This window comes from Branchiostoma floridae, chromosome 9 (genome assembly GCF_000003815.2).
Source record: "Branchiostoma floridae strain S238N-H82 chromosome 9, Bfl_VNyyK, whole genome shotgun sequence".
In the NCBI taxonomy this organism is placed as follows: domain Eukaryota; kingdom Metazoa; phylum Chordata; class Leptocardii; order Amphioxiformes; family Branchiostomatidae; genus Branchiostoma; species Branchiostoma floridae.
The window spans coordinates 23,251,411-23,268,686 of NC_049987.1; the positions used below are offsets into that span (position 1 = coordinate 23,251,411).

Sequence of the window (17,276 nt, forward strand, 5' to 3'; positions counted from 1 at the left end):
ACACTCACTCACTCATTCACTCACTCACTCAGTCACTCATTTATTCATTCATTCAATCATTCGCTCATTCACTATTTCACCCATGCACTCATTCACTTATTCACTCATTCATTCATTCAGTCATTCATTTATTTACACATTTATTCATGCATATGCAACACGTGTCAATAGAACATTCAATCAACTGTTCGAACCGTTGAAAAAAACGTTGATACATTTGCGACTATTGGTGCCTTCTCGGCTTGCCAGCACTGTCAATGATACCGCGTAGGCGTTGAGATTTTCACAGCGATTCGTGGCTCGTTGCACTTACTTTGTTGTTAAACGATAGAGAATGTATCAAGGGGTAAAGTGATTCTCTGAACGCCGGAACTATTCTGTGAATGCAGGAAACTGAGTCAAGAAGCCTGGGTACGCGCGAAAGATGAAAATATTAAACAAAATAAAGGATATGGGAAATCGCAGTGTTGCCACCGAATAAAAAAAAAAAAACATTTTGTTAAGTGCAAAGATGCATCAAAAATAGCTATACAGTGATACTTATTTTACTTTGCAGTATAAAGGCCTATAGGTAGGATATATTAACTGCTCTATATATAAAATACATGTATACGCCCTGTGCCATTTTGGGAATATAGATTTTTCGTCAATTTTCATTAGATTATCAACAACTCAGCAACTCGTCTAAATTGAAGAGTAAGTTCGGTATGCTGGAATTAGTCAATGAAAATATCCTTGAGGATTCGAGTAAAAGAGCTTCCGACAGCAAATGCAAAATTTACCTATAGTCTCTTCCAGACTAGATACGCTGGTTGCTAAGAGAAATTTGCAAGGGGGAGAGGGTTAGCCCTCTCGCGTACTATCTCTCTTACTTACTTACTTTTGTCTAATATTCAACGATTTATTCCAGCTCATACATTTTGTTAAGTGTTAAATAATAGGCTATATCCCCCCCCCCCCCCCGAAGGAAAGCCTGGCAAAGACTTACCCAAAACGACGACACCAGCGCCCTGATGTCCTGCCCTGCCGTTGGATAGTTGATGGCCGCCATGAGAAACTGATGACAGTCCCTCGCGTGTCCGGTCTGTTTGTATGACATGGGAATGAGGTAATACCTCGTCCTTCCCTGGATGTCTTGCTGCATAGGAAGAACAATCGTGCACTCCTCTACGGCGTCTGGAGGGACGACTTGCCAGGCCCGAGACGCCTCGAAGCCTGCCAGCGCGACACTAGCTCCTCCTTGTGCTCCTCCTGTACTACCCGAATCGCAGCAATCACAGCCGCACTTCTCTGCCTGCACGATGTCGTCTATGGTTACGGGAAAGTTCGGGCCGCCAGGAGCGATGAGGTATATGTATGGCTGCGTCGCGCCTTCTGAGGCTGAAAGCTGAGGAACCACCGTAACTTCTGCCCTCGCTCCCTCCTCGGCCATTACTGCAGCCTGAGGTGCTGTTTCCACAAGAGATGTAGAGGGTAGAGGTTCCACACTGATACTTGAAGCTGCAGCAGACTCCGCCTGTGTCTTAGAAACACTCCCTGATGTCGGTGATGGGGGACAGGCCCTAGCGTCAGCTTCTGCACTTTCATGTGTGATCTGTTGGACTTCCTTTTCAATGTCTATCAGATGCACGTAACTCGGAACATCCTGCTCATCTCTAAGACAGCCCGCGATCACCTTGATGACGAAATTTCGAAGAGCTGAAGGAAGGTTCTCGTCTCTCTCTCCGCGCTCGAAGAGTTCTCTTAGAAGACTGGGATCCACTTCGTCGTGTTCTATCACGTAGACGGATCGTCTTTCTGGTCGATCTGTTTCCGTGGGTTCGGATTCCAGCGTCCGTTTAGATGACAAATTTTCACGTTGTTTTACACCCAGGCATCCCCCCATGGAAGGCGATGAAGAGGCGCCACTGACACGTGATACCAAAGACCCTGTCGAGGACAGCTCTGATGAAACAGAGCCTCGTCGCCTTTGATATGACCTCTTTGAGCTTACTCTTCTTGCTTTTCTGCCTGTCGTACTCTTCCGTCGCTGTGGTGGTAGCTCGACGGCAAGGCTTTGGGGGGTGTTCTCTGCATATGGCGTACGAGGCGTCCGTTGTCTGCGCAACTGGTACGGGCTTGAAGGCAACGGGGAGGCCTCTTCTGAAGACCAGCTCGGCAGTCTGCCTGATGCCGCAGCAGAGGGTGGGCTGGAGAGGGTGTAAGGCCAGCTAGGCGACCAGGCAGGGCCTGCAGGGCTAGACTGTGTGGCTGCTGATGCTTCCACCTCTGATATGGAACTAAGACCTCTGGTCGAAGGAGAGGGTAATCTGTGGTGAGGCAATGTGCCCACGTGCGACCTAACCGGAGATACGGGGCTCCTGAAGACAAACGAAGGAGGAGACGGTAAATCCAAGGACCCAAGGCTTTCCCTCCCCGAAGAAAACGTGGACGTCCCTGAGATGGTTCTCAGCCTCGGCGGGAGACCTCTGAGCCTAGGGGATTGCCGGCCAAAGCCCGCGGGGGAGAGCAGGCTTTGCTCCGAAGGTGACCCACTGAAGTGGCCCGATGAAGGACTCTCGAGCTCGGGGAAGCCATGCTCGTAGGCGATCTCGCTAGGTAGCGAGATGTGTATGGGCGGCAGTGGTGGGGACTGCACGACTCTCTGCCACTCGGGTGTAGGCATAACGCTCCGTCCTGGAGAAAACTCGGTGGTTTGCGTGGACACTCTCTGTTCTACCTGGACAGTCATCGACGAGAAAGGGATGTCTACATGGCTGGCAACAGTGGTACTGCCTGCAGCACAGACTACACCCGATTCATCTTCGTAGATTTCTGACGGCTCCTCTTCTCTGATCCCAGCCGGATCAAGGCGTGGAAAGACCTCCGGGCTTCGCCTCGTTTCTTCCGACCCGGCGTCCTTACCTGGTCCCGACTCCTGTCCCGCCATCTGGCAAGGAAACTTGTGCGCTGTTTCTACCATGCAATCATCAGCACTCCTGCAGGTGCTGCTGACTGAGCCTCGTTCGTTTACATTGTAGTCTTCACCGCATGGAAGAGGCCTACCAAGACCACCCTCCTCGGCAGACACTCCAATGCGGTATGGTACAAGGCTGCTACAGCTCACTTCCGAGACTCAAAGCATACTGCGGAAATCCACCAAGGCTTCTCGTAAGCGGAAGTCTTCGAGTAAAGAAATATATTCTGCAAAACTTCCTGTGCGCCGCACTTGGGGCAACTCCTCTCGTATTCATGGCATCGGTGGCACTTCCTTCTCCGTTAATTGAAGATACACGATTGTCAAGGCGTGAGTTTCGTTTTGGGAACAAGCTTCCGACGGTCGTGAACACGGCCTCCATGGTTTGTCAACTGTAGAGTTTAAACAAACATCCCGCCAATACTAGAATTCCCATGGCACAGCGTACACGAATCGTCCCGTCATCACTGGCCTTTGTAAGAGCCACAGATGACGGGGCGGTTCATTTGTGCACCTGTTGGAAGATGTGCTGCAGAAAATGCTCACCGTATGTTTATTGCATATTACATAAAGAGCCAAAAATAGAATTATACACGAGGATACACCGCTTTGGATGATGTACCTACGCCCCAGTTGGCGCCCAGATGAACGGGGTTTCTTTTCAGACCTGAGAAGAAACATAAAGTAAAATAATGCATTCCGAACACACCTGCACCACGTGGATAAAGGTTAGACATCCAGGTAAATAAAGTCCCAAAATAGCCAGTAATAACACATTATAGTTCCAGCTCTATGTTGTCTACATTATGTACGATATTGCGTTCATCAATATACCCTTAGCCAAAGACCAAAGTTCTAGGATTCCGAATAAACAGCAATTCTCCAATTTACAACACCGTATTTGACTAATGCAACACGTTCGATAGCAGATGTGTATGAACAGAACAAGAGTTGAAAATACAGCCATAACAGGACAAGTTGACCTATCTCTATCTTTACACTCTACGATCAAAACATGCTACCAATTGTCATAGTTACTATTTCGTGTTAACAGTAACATTTACCCGGAGTTAAGCTTTTTCAAGATTCGTTTTCATGATCATGGTATAGGTCGTGGCAGGCCAAGCGTGCACGCTATAATAGTACCCGAATGTTTGAATTCTCGACGATGGTTTGTGACGTTTCGCAGCCGAGGTTACCGCTTGAACTTGAGTGACCCCCATCGGTAACGAGCCACTCGATCAAACTGAACGACGTTATTTGGGACCGCGTGAACGAGAAGTCGCGGGTTCGAATCCGGCTGCCGTGTTACCGATCTTGTGCCCTTGGGAAAGGCACTTTACACGACTTTCCTCACTTTACTCAGGTGAAAATGAGTACCTATATTCGGCTAGGGCCGTCCCTCGGATAGGACGTTAAATGGAGGTCCCGTGTCTGGGGAGAGTCATACCCCAGGCACGTTAAAGAACCCGCCACACGTGCGATGGTGCGGTGTGACTGGTCCAAAACCTACAGTACCTCGGCCGCACCTGGGGCAATTACTGTCGTATTGAGGTCACCTGAGTGGCGCCGAATGGCAGCTCGCTCCATACCCTTGAGATTTAGCCCCGCCTATTGTAATCTCCTCGCAGTTCAGCCCCTTGCTGCAAAGAGTGAGGAGTCGGCCCACTCAATAACAATAGAATTTATTTGAAAGAGATATTCCAAACCTGATAGTCTCTGGTGTGCAAGAAGACCTTCACCTTCAAAACATTAAGACATAAGCAATAATATAAGACTCTAAAAACAGCTGGAGTTGGTGTAAGAAGACCGTTACCTTCAAAGTATTAGGAAATAAGCATCAACATGTGGCGTTAAAAACAGCTGGAATTGGTGATTCACTTCAAATCACCCGTGTGGCGGCCTTGCGAATCTCCATCTCAAACGGTGATTTACATCATTCACCCGGACGGGAGACCTGGCGCATCCCCGTCTGGTATTCAGCCAAAAGATGAGGTATCCCACTCCCCGTAAGGTATGGTAGAGCCCCAACGGTGCTGTATAACACGTCTACTACTACTACTAAACTCAACGTTGTGGCCAAAACAATGCACGTGCATTGAAACTCAATATTCATACATAAATATGCATGGTGCTTCGTGCCTGGAGCTTTTACTTGTGCAGGAAAACCTTTCCCTTAGGACATACATTGGGAAACTGGCAACCGTTTAAAACGTTTTGCACAGCATTATAGAGAGAATGTGTCTTAATAGTAACATTGTATTCCTAAATATATCAATGGTGTTTATCAGAAACAGCATTTTTCAAGCTTTGCTGGCAACAGAAGAGGAGCCCATCTCACACCTTCCATTCCTGTCTCCAACGATAATCTTATAACTATGAAAAAATACGTACGTGTATGCTTGCACTGATCATATAGGCTTGACTTTTGAGTATGATTGGACATTGACAACACATATGGAGAGATACTAGTACATCCGGCTGATATATAGATAGAATAGCAATTGCATTTCCGGAAGGATTAGAAGGATCGCGGTGCGTTGTTGAGCCCGAAAGGCATTAGGCAGGTCCACAGAGTGCGATGGCCTTGCTGCATACGCCCACGTGCGTGGGAGTGTAGGAGCTACACTTCCGGCTACAGAAAGCACCCGCGACATGAACACAATCTGTTTTTTAGACTTTGCATTTCACACGGGCAGGAAATTCCATTTTATCTTCATTTAGAGGCCACTTTTACGGGGGGTTAAGACTGTACAAGGCGGAAGATAGCTGTATGAGCATCCGGGAAGAGCCTGATTCAAATGCAAAAGTATTTCAATGCGGGTTCCGTTTCACGTTATCGTCCGGAAAGTGTCTCCTTACTTTGGCTTGAAAAACACTGTGCTTCCACGAATGTGCTAGATGTTCCTGGAAATAGATGTAATACTTAACCTTTAATTAGTGTCAATCATGACTCTTTTATGCGAACTGTTAAATTTTCAACCTTCGGAAAATGTCTCTTCGCATTGGCCTGAAGAGAACTATGGTTCTACGAATCTGTTTTATGTTCCCGGAACTGTCAACAGATGGGCTTTACTGTTAAAGTGGCAATCATGACTGCTTGATACGAACATTTTAATGTTTATCTCCTAGAAAATGTCTCTCAACGCTGGCATTAAGTGAACGATGGTTCAACGAATCTGCTAGGTATTTGAACGTTCCAGAAATAGTAAATAGGGTTCTCAACACTGGCCTGAAATAAACGGTGTTTATAGAAACCTGCTATGTGTTTGTAGAACTGTGAGCAGACGGTGAAAGGTGTGCTTTACCATTTAAGATGACGCCGTATCTTGCGTCAAATTTGAATCTTAGTGTACCAAAACATGGGCATGTTTACAAGAGCTACATGTATTGCACCATACATCTGACAAATCTTATGTTATCCATTTTGTATGTATGTCCGTATGTTGAGATTGTTGTATTTACTCTTGTTGGTGCGGCAAGGACCCTATAAACGTAACGGTTAATTACAACCCATGCACAGCCGTGCGCCTTGTTAGTGGGTGGTATATTCCGTTACATACATGTATACCTAAACCAATGCCATTGACAACCCACTCAAACACGTTCAAATCTCCTTTATCACTATAACATCTCGCGCGTGCTCAAACCTTGGCGTAGAGACAACCTTGGCATTTTGCAGCTAATTTCTGGCTTTTGCCTGTCAAGGCGGGAGGCTCCGAGCTCCCTACGTAAAAATCGAACCCGCTGGTTGCTTGGCAACGCTATCGACCAGTGCAGCAGACGAGACGTTCGTGTCGCTTGCAGCTGATTTCTGTAACAGTGAAAACTCGTGCACGCGGCTTGGTTGTCAGAATTATGTATGAATTATGTTTTGGGGTTCTCCCCCCAGTGGGCTTTGAAAACACCGTGAGGCGATATGCTTTTACCCTGGTTAAGTAAAGAATAAACAAACAAGCAAACAAACAAGATCTGGATCAAACCTCGACATGGTACGTAATGATGGATCTACAGTAACTGTTTCTCAGGGAAAATATAACCCACTGTATGTCTAACAAAAATTACTGCTGTGGCTGACGGGATTTCTGTAAAGTGACGAGAAACACTCGTGCACACGGCGTGGCAGTCAGACGATCTGCATAAAACCTCGACATGGTAATGATTAGTCTACTATTTCTGAAGGGAAATAAAGCCTACCTCATGGCTGACGACAAGTGTCCTTTGTGGCGATTTCTGTAACAGTGACGTGACGTGAAAACAACGGTGCACGCGGCTTGGCAGTCTGATAACCTGCACCATATCAAACTTTGACATGGTGATGATGCGTCTACCATTTCTCAGGGAAAATATAACCCACTTCATGTCTAACGAGAAGCGTAAGTACCAGTGTCACGTGAAAACAATGTTGCACGCGGCGCGGCAGTTTGGAAATCTGCATGAAACCTAGACATGGTGATGATGCGTCTACCATTTCTCAGGGAAAGTCTAACTTATAGCTACTGCACGTGTAACGACAAGTGTCACCTGTAGCTGGAGGCGTCGTGATGTAATGTGAAACACGTTGCGAGACTGTCTGGCAACCTGCATCAAACCTCGACATGGTGATTATGAATGCACTTTTTCTCCGGGGACATCGAATCCACTGCATGTCAGTGTCGCCAGTGGCTGACGGGAGTCGTGATTTCTGTATCAATGACGTGAGAAACAATGGTGCACGCGGTGTGCCAGTCCTGACAACCTGTATCAAACATTGACATGGTAATAATGAGTCTACTGTCCCTGGGCAAAACTAACCCGTGTAACAGTGACGTGAGAAACAATGGTGCATGTTGCGGGGCAGTCTGACAGCCTGCATCATATAAAACCTCGACATGGTAATGATCATAAGTCTACCGTTTCTCTGGGAAAATCTAACCCACTGCATGCCGTCTAACGGCAGGCGTCAGTACCAGTGATGTAAAGCACTCGTGCACGTGGCTTGGCAGTCAGACAGCCTGCATTAAACCTCGACATGGTGATTATGAATGCACTGTTTCTCCGGGGACATCGAACCCACTGCATGTCAGTGAGCACGACAATTGTCGTCTGTGGCTGGCGGGAGTCGTGATGTATGCCACAGAGACGTGAGAAACAATGGTGCATGTTGCGTGCCAGTCCTGACAACCTGCATCAAACATTGACATGGTAGTAATGAGTCTACTGTCCCTGGGTAAAACTAACCCAATGCATGTCTAACAAGTACTGCCTGTGGTGATTCGTGTAACAGAGACGTGAGAAACAATGGTGCATGTTGCGTGCCAGTCCTGACAACCTGCATCAAACATTGACATGGTAGTAATGAGTCTACTGTCCCTGGGTAAAACTAACCCAATGCATGTCTAACAAGTACCGCCTGTGGTGATTCCTGTAACAGTGACATGAGAAACAATGGTGCATGTTGCGCGGCAGTCTGACAGCCTGCATCATATAAAACCTCGACATGGTAATGATCATAAGTCTACCGTTTCTCTGGGAAAATCTAACCCACTGCATGACGTCTAACGGCAAGCTTCAGTACCAGTGATGTAAAGCACTCGTGCACGTGGCTTGGCAGTCATACAGCCTGCATCAAACCTCGACATGGTGGTGATGAATGCACTTTTTCTCAGTGTGCACGACAATTGTCGCCTGTGGCTGACGAGAGTCGTGATTTCTGTAACAGTGACGTGAGAAACAATGGTACACGCGGTGTGGCAGTTCTGACAACCTGCATCAAACCTTGACATGGTGATGATGAGTGATCATAAGTCTATCATTTCTCAGGGAAAATATACTCCACTGCATCTCTAACGACAAGTGTCCCCTGTGACGCAACCTGCATCAAACCTCGACATGGTGAATGCACTGTTTCTCCAGGGACATCGAACCCACTGCATGTCAGTGAGCACGACAGTTGTCGCCTGTGGCTGACGGGAGTCGTGATTTATGTAACAGTGACGTGAGAAACAATGGGGCACGTGGCGCGGCAGTCTGACGACCTGCATCAAACTAGACATGACGATGATATGTCTACCGTTTCTTAAGGAAAGTCTAGCTCACTGTATGCCTAACGACAATTGTCGCCTGCAGCTGACGGGAGTCGTGATTCATGTAACAGTAAAGTGAGAAACAATGGTGCATGTTGCATGGCCGTCTGGAGACCTACATCAAACATTGACATGGTGATGACGAATCTACTGTTTCTCCGGGACATCGAACCCACTGCATGTCAGTGTGCACGACAATTGTCACCTGTGGCTGACTGGAGTCGTGATTTCTTGAAAAATCGCGCATGTCATGTAGTTTGGCAGGCTGCACAGAGCCTGCATTAACTCTGATAATTCCAGCAGATTCCCCAATGCCACCACATCAAAAACATCGTTGTAGATGCCTTCTCAAGATCATCTCTTAATTAGTGATAAATAATGCTATATATATATCGTTCCGCTATTCTTCCTGGAGTCCGTACAATAAAGGTACAATAAAATGAAATATAATAAACAAAACAATCATTGAACAGAAATATTAACAAAATCAATTGACAGAGGTAACATAACATTTGGTTGGAACATAGCATTTGGTTGGCTTCGCTCGCCAGGTTGTTGCCCGGCCACTTAAACGGTCCTGAATTCAAGCAATTTAAAAATAAAGCCTTCGTTAAGTTTGGTAAAATTCAAACAAACCCAATGTGAAGCCAAACACCCCCACAGACTGTCACATCGCACTCTGGAGTCAGCGCACTTCCTCCCTAACCTGTCACCATCAGCAGGTATCAAACTGAATGTATTTCAGGAACAAAAACGTTCCAGAAATAGGACATAAGGCGCAAATGATCGGAAGTCACCTCTTGGGGTAAATGCCCCTAGAAAGTTAGCACCGTCGGTCAATATCCGAAAGTAGTCAGTGCGGTTCAACATAGCGGCCAATGCAAAAGGGCGGTCAGTGCAATCATTCTGGTCGATAGTTGGCCAGCTACGTACAGCGAAGGCAGTCAGCGCAGTTGCAGCGCTCAATATGTTAAGGCAGACATCCCAAAATTACCCTGGGAGCCAACCGGGATCGGGCAGCTAGGACAGTTTATTCGGTGGCCCAAGACAGTCAGGCCCATCGGATCTCCTATTAGGGCCCCGGGGAGTTTAAGCCCGATAAGGTCCACCTGGACTTCTCTCGGGAAAGGGTAGCGATAACTCCTTCGGGCTTAAACTCCCCCAGAGCACTAATGTGAGGTCGGCGGGCTGACTGCCTTGGGTCCCCGAACAAAACTCGCTAGCTACCCGATCCTGTCTGGCTCCCAGGGTATCCCCAAATACTCGAGCATTGCCCTACGGCAACCCTGACGGCGTAAGGCTCCCAGTGAGGTCCCTATCAAGGCAAGAAAGACGTTTGTAATGCCTAACCCAGTAACCTTACGCTTGCCTATCTGGATCTCTCTCTGTAGCTCAATTGGTAGCTGCATCATGGTTGAGCTCCTGATTTCAATTAGTTGGTAACTGGGAAGGGCATCTTGGTTGGGGCTGCACCCGTCTTTCGGAAGGGACCTAAAATGGGGGTCCAGTGTTCGAGGAGGTGCCTCGAACACGTTAAAGGGAAGGAATAGCTACGCCTTTCTGTAAAAATATATCCTGCTGAAACAGGAAGGAAACTTAGTGCTCTGTGGGCCACTATACAGAACAAGGTGATGAACAACACACAGTTAGGCTTTTAGTCAAATCTACAACAATGGATATACCCTGTAAGATTACGTCTTCTCGTAATCATAAGTGTCTTAAAGAGCGTTAACCAGGTTTTAAAAGTTAATCAAATGTGTGCTGTCGAATCCTCGCGACTGTGCCCCTTAGGTTGTGGCTTGCATTACAATAAGCGTTATTCGAATGTAATTTTATCTGTCCGTATTGCCTTTCATCCAGTCCCGCAAGGTGGCGTCCGGGTCGCCCCTGTAGATCTGCCAGGTCGCGCAGGACATCCCGTCATGCCATGTCGACATGACAGCGGGTACAGAGGCGCTTGTCGCACAGTAGTAGTAGTGGTGGTGGTGGTAGAAGTAGTAGTAGTATATGTAGGGTTGAGGTAAATTTTCCTCTGTCTGGGGCATGGTGACCCTTGGGCTAAGGACATTGCCTGTGTAATGTACAATGTATAAACCCTGGAAACAGTCTGGCATCCAGGATACCTTAGGTGGACCTTAAACAATGTCGTTTCCTTATTTGGTGCTACCTGTGTACCATATTCGAAAGGGGGGGGGGGAGCACTACCTGTAGTGTCCCAGTCTGCTCCAGCTACACATGTTGTGCTTCACACTCTCCCATAGATTATCTAACCTGTAACTTACCGAACACGGCAAAAGTCTACAAAACTTCTAAACGAACCTCTCAAAATGGAAGTCAATGTCTGAAATACCACAGAAAACGCAAGATCACCCCTGTAACCGAGTGGGCAACACCTCAGAGATTTCAACCCCCATAAACGGCTAGAATAACTCTGAATGAACACTTCACACGGTCTCTTTTGACCTTTGTGTTCAGAGGAAGAAGCCACGACAACTAAGCTCCCAGGTAAAGACTAACGATGTGTATTTGTGCTGGGGTTTCCACAAAGATGAGGATATCAAACACTTTATGTCATCACTTTGCTTGGGCATTTTTGTACAAAGTTTTTACAACATTACTGATTTTAAATAAGGTTAAAACGGCCCGAAACAGAAATGTCACGACTTCTTTTTTTTTGGTTGGGGGAGGGGGGGTGGAGAGACGAGGACAATGTAGTACTACACTCAAGTTTTGTAACTTATATTAACAGTGCCACATACGCGGTACAGACAGAAGGTAAAGGTAGTATTTTACCTCCTCGAACGAAGTCAGGTACCCATTTTTACACCTGGGTGGAATGAGGAAGGTTGTGTTAAGTGCCTTTCCAAAGGGACCGGCACTCCAGTTACACCACGCCCCACGCCACGTCTTCACTGGTTCGTTGCGCACGCACTACTTGGTTGGTTGACCATGGCATACATGTACCCTGTATGTTACCAGTTTGTACACCACGAACGTGTAAATAAGTACTAAGGGAAAAGTATATTGATTAGAAGCAGAAAAACGATAGAATAGGGGCAGATTTTTGCCTACAGGACACAAGATGAATACACTATGTGGCTTGACAGACATTTTTAACGAGTTTGCTCAGTGCAAGGCCATTTACTGCGTAAAGGCGTTCAATTCAGATTGGCTATAGTATGCAAACCTAAAGTGGTTGGAAGATGGTTTTTCACAGTCAGTTGTGACGAAAACGTACGGGTAGATTTCCTTCAGATAAAGTAGATTCTGTCTTTTCAAAGATAGAAGTTTTTTTAAGTCTCGTGACAAATCGTCCGATGGGTGTGTATTATGTGAGTATTGTGGGAATATTTAGATAAGATAATCTACGTTCTATTATAATATCGGGTCGCGTGTCATAACTGCAGGGTATTTAGTCCAACAGTGTGTACAGCAGGATTGAAACCCCAAACCTCTGGTTCAGAAACTTCTAGAGTATGTAAATGTATGTAGTATGCAAGACCTAACAATATAAAGGCAGATGTAGTGGCCACGACTGACGTGAGCGCATTTTGCGGTGTTTTGTACGTCTTTCTGCAGATGACGCGTTTATTCAGATATGCTAACAGAAAAACGTACATAACACTGCCAAAATATGCTCACAACAAGCCCGCTCCCTGCTACATATATCTGCTTGGAAATTATGCAAGATCACCCGCGAATCTAGCTGTGCAAGTGTTGCGCATATGTAAATCATCCCGCATCCTTCCTTGTGGGACTTCGACGAACGGATATTCCATGATAGACTGACAGCCAAAGTAGATTGATTGTACAAATTTTCTATTGATACTTTGGCATGAACTGCACCTACTGTTAGACTTATACTCCATATTTGATCATAGTGTAGTAACAGACTGTACATATTCCTTAAGGTTCCCCAGATGTACTACATGTATTTGTCTCTTCTAACTGTTCCACTACCCATGTACTGCATGTAATTCATCCAGACACACCAGTATATGTTATCCCTCCATGTGCAATAGTACTCGACTGTACAAACTCTAGTCTTAGTTGTTGACTAATGTACTGTTGTTGTTTTTAATAATAATAAAAAAAATCCTTCCTTGTGTTCACAGATCTTCACATTATGTTAGAGAAGAGCAACCGCGACTCTTGCTGTACAAATTTAAAGGTTTCGCAAAAATCACCCCGCATCCTTTCTTTTGTTCACAGATCTTCACAGTAACTTAGAGCTGAGTCAGCCGGAAAGATGGGACTCTCATCGGGTCTCCTGGCCTCCCTGTTATGCCTGGGGTTCATGACCCAGGGCTTGGCCGACGATGGGATAGAGCAATGTAGCTGCGCGGCCGAGCACGGATCCTTCCACGACCATCACGCCATGCTCCTGGACGGGTCCCGCAACGTCAGCCTGGCCGAGTACCGGGGCACGACTCTCCTGGTGGTGTGTAACAGTGGGGGTTCAAGTAGCGCCAACTGACCATGCCAAACGCCTGTCAGGCTTTTGGCTCAATCAGTTACGCTGCTGTGATATGACGGCCCGGGTTCGATTCCCGGGAGTCAGGATATTTGTATATATTGTTTCTTTCTGTTTTACTCGCCCCTCTTGTCGTTTCACTGGTTCCCACGCCGACCATGTGATTAACAGGCTGGAGATGTGCCTGTCCATTGGGATATCGGACTCGGAGATTCGAGGACGAATCTTGAAAAGAAAAGGGGGAGTAGTGTAACAATGGGGGTTCAAGTACCCCTCTTGTCGTTTCAGGTGACCGTCTCCACCTACAGCAGGTGGGCCGAGCAATACGTCGGTCTGAATGCACTCAAGAACAAAATGGTCAACGAGAACGGACACCGGTTCGAGATCCTGGGGTTCCCCACCAACAACTTTGGGTTAATGGAGCCTGCTAAAAATGAGGAGATACTGAACGGGATCAGGTTCGTAGTACAGCTAGTAGGGAAGAAGTCAGTTAATTGCACAACGGATAACCGCACAATTATGCTAATTGCAAGGAATCCCCAAATCCCGTGGTGGTGCAGTCCAGTTTGATAACTTCGTTTTGTTGCACCATCCGGATAATTGCACGAAATACACTGGCATATCGGGTGTGCAATTAAACGGCTTGTGCTATATTCTAGTACAAAATCTGTTTATTCGTCTAATTAGGCCATCAAGACTAGGGCATCTTCAATAAGATTTTTGGTATATAGTTTGTTCTGTGATCTTGAACCCTATTAAAAACAATCATCGACTGAGGCATAAAAGTCACGTTTTTGTATATTTGTACATTTATTTTACTGATATGCATTTAAACGTCACACGGAGCTGCCACAGGCACCATTTACGATGCAAGACTTACTTGCAATGTTTCCCTTCGGTTCCCAACAGGTACGTCCGCCCGGGGAACAACTACGTCCCGAATTTCACCATGTTCCAGAAGGGAGACTGTAACGGGGAGAACGAACAGTCACTCTTCACGTATCTAAAGGTGAGGTACTGAACGGTAACTGATGCGTCTCTGTATTCCTTAACCCTTGTGGTGTGGCAAATTTTCACTATACATTTTCCCAATGAGACTTTCTGCTTGGTATAGATGCATAACTTAATAGGGTTATTTGGATGAAAAGTAACAAAAAGTAGCATAGTAAAAACAGTACCAACATATGCTTCCCAACATATGTTGGGCGCAGCACTACGAGGGTTTTAAGTTGTCTGGGTTCTCAGAATCACTGGAGAACTGTTATTTTTGTCTAGAATATCTGTAGGCTGGAAACACAGCCTCCAAGTGTGTTCAAGTGGTGTGAAGAGTTTACTTCTGGCAACTTTCTCACAGTCCAACGACGCCAACACGTTGCTGACGGTTAAAATTGGCATTTTTTCAAAGAGTGAACGGTGAAAGGGTTCAGTATAGTCTAAAAAAATATCCTGAGTGTCTTATTCATTACATTCGTGTATTGTGAAGCTGAGTTGAAGTTTGAATCCAAACATGGTCTTTCTCACATCTTGTTGGTGTGTGGATGCCTTTTTGTCTGTCTGATTGTTAATTGCTTTTGGCGGTAACGTCAACGTTTACCCTTGACTTGCCTCGGTTTCTTCATTTTATTCAACAGTACCTTGTGGGACCGCGTAGCGCAGCGGCAGATTGTTCGGCCCGTGACCGAGAGGTCGCGGGTTCGAATCCGACTGCGTGTTACCGATCTTGTGCCGTTGGGAAAGGCACTTTACACGACTTTCCTCACTTTACTCAGGTGAGCTAGCTTCGGCTAGGGCCGTCCCTCGGATAGGACGTTAAATAGAGGTCCCGTGTATTGGGAGAGTCACACCCCATGCACGTTAAAGAACCCCCACACGTGCGATGGTGCGGTGTGAGATGGAGAAAAAAACCCTTTTTTCTGGAGTTGGTGATTCACTTCAAATCAACCGGATGGAGGTCTGGCGAACCTCCACACCGTATCAGCCACATGATGATTTACATCATTCACCCGGACGGGAGACCTGGCGCATCCCCGTCTTGTATTCAGTTACAAGAAAGGGTATGCCACCCCAACGGTGCTCAAATACACCGTATGAATATGACTGACTGTACCTTCTTCTTTATTGCCTTACGTCGCCAGAGCTGCTGCCCCCACACCTATTGGCTCTTGGGCGACCCAGAACGACTCTACTGGACTCCGATCAAGGTCAGCGACGTCCGCTGGAGCTTCGAAAAGTTTCTGGTGGATCCGGAAGGGAGAGGAGTGAAGAGGCAAGTGGTTGGTCTGGAATCCAGTCTTTTTAGAAATAAAAATATAGCAAGCGGACATCAAGGCAGGGAGGAAAACTTGAATATGACAGTATTCACTCCATGAAACTGGGTGCACCCTTTGGCTTTGTTTTCATAAATTGTTTTTCCAGTCAAGCATATTTTTTTGATACGTTCTGAAAATCCGTGAACCAGCCAATTGAATTGATGGGGCCTGAGTGGCAAATGTGCAGACGCTGGCACACTGGCGCACCAAATGCGTACCACACATCTTTTCTTCTTCGAGGAGACACGAAAAATCTAGTTTTTGATCCTCAACTTTTTTTATTCATTTTGACAGACAAGACAGGCGTAGAAAGCATAAACATAACCAAAATAAACAAAATACAAAATGAAGCCAGACGTAAAAAATACTGATGACAAATGAAAATGTGATGACAAATGTTGGTATGCGCGCGTGTCCGATACCCCACCCCAGTAAAGCCTGGGGCACAACCCGCCGTACGTGCAATTTGTCCGTACGTTTTTTGTGGAGGCCACGTCCGCCACGTATTCCTGAAAACGTTGAGGCTGTACATGGCAGGCGCGTCGCCCGTACTGGCACGTACGGAGGGCGAATCCGCAGCCCGAACGCAGAGGAAGTTCTGTTCTACATGCACTTAAATTTCTACGGCGTGTCTGCGTGCTCCAAAATCCGTCGGATTCCCTACGAGCTCGTTCGGAGACGGTACTTACCACTTACGGATCCCAAAAGATTGCCCACGTTTTGGCACGTAGACAGCCCGTATTTGCACGTACGGCGGGTTGTGCCCTTAGCTTTACAAAAGGTCGGGTTTTACAGAAAACTCAAAAGCTTGGAAGAATAAATCAGGATGTACATCTTTTTATAGATCCTAAACTTGACAACCTTACTCTCTGTTGCAGGGTGAGACCAGACGTGACGCCGGAGGATCTGGAGCCTGTCATCGACGAGTTCATCCGGAGCTGGGACGCGGCGCACGGGGGTGCCACGTCGGGCGCCAGGAGCGTGCGGGACTCGGGGCTCATGTCCTGGCTAGACGACATCTGTAACTAACACATTCCTGTAGGGCACAGCCTAATATTAGAGTCTCCTATATTCTAATACATAGAAAATATGTAAGAAAAAGGCTGTCTAAAGTCACCAAAATCAAATAGCCAGAACCATTGCCTATAATTTTCAGCTCCAAAATGCCAACAAAGATACAGCTTCTTACATTTACTTTTGCAAGCCATCTAGAAATCCTCATTATTCGCAGGTGTTAAATGTACCCACAGGGCCAGATATAATTTTTTTTCTCCGTTTCCTTCAACATTACTATTATCTAAAGCTATTATAGCGGTCTAAGGAACAGTTTAATAGAAGTAGAAGTAATCACATTGACATTTCCTAGAGCCATTCAGTTCTTCGATATTTGACTGTTATATGAAGAGAAAGTGCGTACTTTGGTAAACTGTTATTCCTTGAGCCCGACAACTCTATGACGAGGAGAACCATAA

At 46.3% G+C, this 17,276-nt stretch overlaps 1 protein-coding gene across 1 annotated transcript; it reads left to right on the plus strand.

The window, feature by feature from the left end:
* Positions 1-11,458: 11,458 nt before the first annotated feature.
* On the plus strand, positions 11,459-17,276 carry LOC118423176 (glutathione peroxidase-like). Its single transcript, XM_035831207.1, has 6 exons — positions 11,459-11,526; positions 13,234-13,462; positions 13,784-13,953; positions 14,405-14,504; positions 15,631-15,761; positions 16,683-17,276. Exons 2-6 carry the CDS (start codon positions 13,271-13,273, stop codon positions 16,831-16,833), a joined length of 744 nt encoding a protein of 247 aa, XP_035687100.1. The 5' UTR covers positions 11,459-11,526; positions 13,234-13,270; the 3' UTR covers positions 16,834-17,276.

Coding starts and splice junctions, on each gene's coding strand:
- LOC118423176 (XM_035831207.1), top strand. CDS start 13,271: ATGGGACTCTCATCGGGTCTCCTGGCCTCCCTGTTATGCCTGGGGTTC. Junction 13,954..14,404: donor GAGATACTGAACGGGATCAG/GTTCGTAGTACA, acceptor GGTTCCCAACAG/GTACGTCCGCCCGGGGAACA. Junction 14,505..15,630: donor CACTCTTCACGTATCTAAAG/GTGAGGTACTGA, acceptor TTACGTCGCCAG/AGCTGCTGCCCCCACACCTA.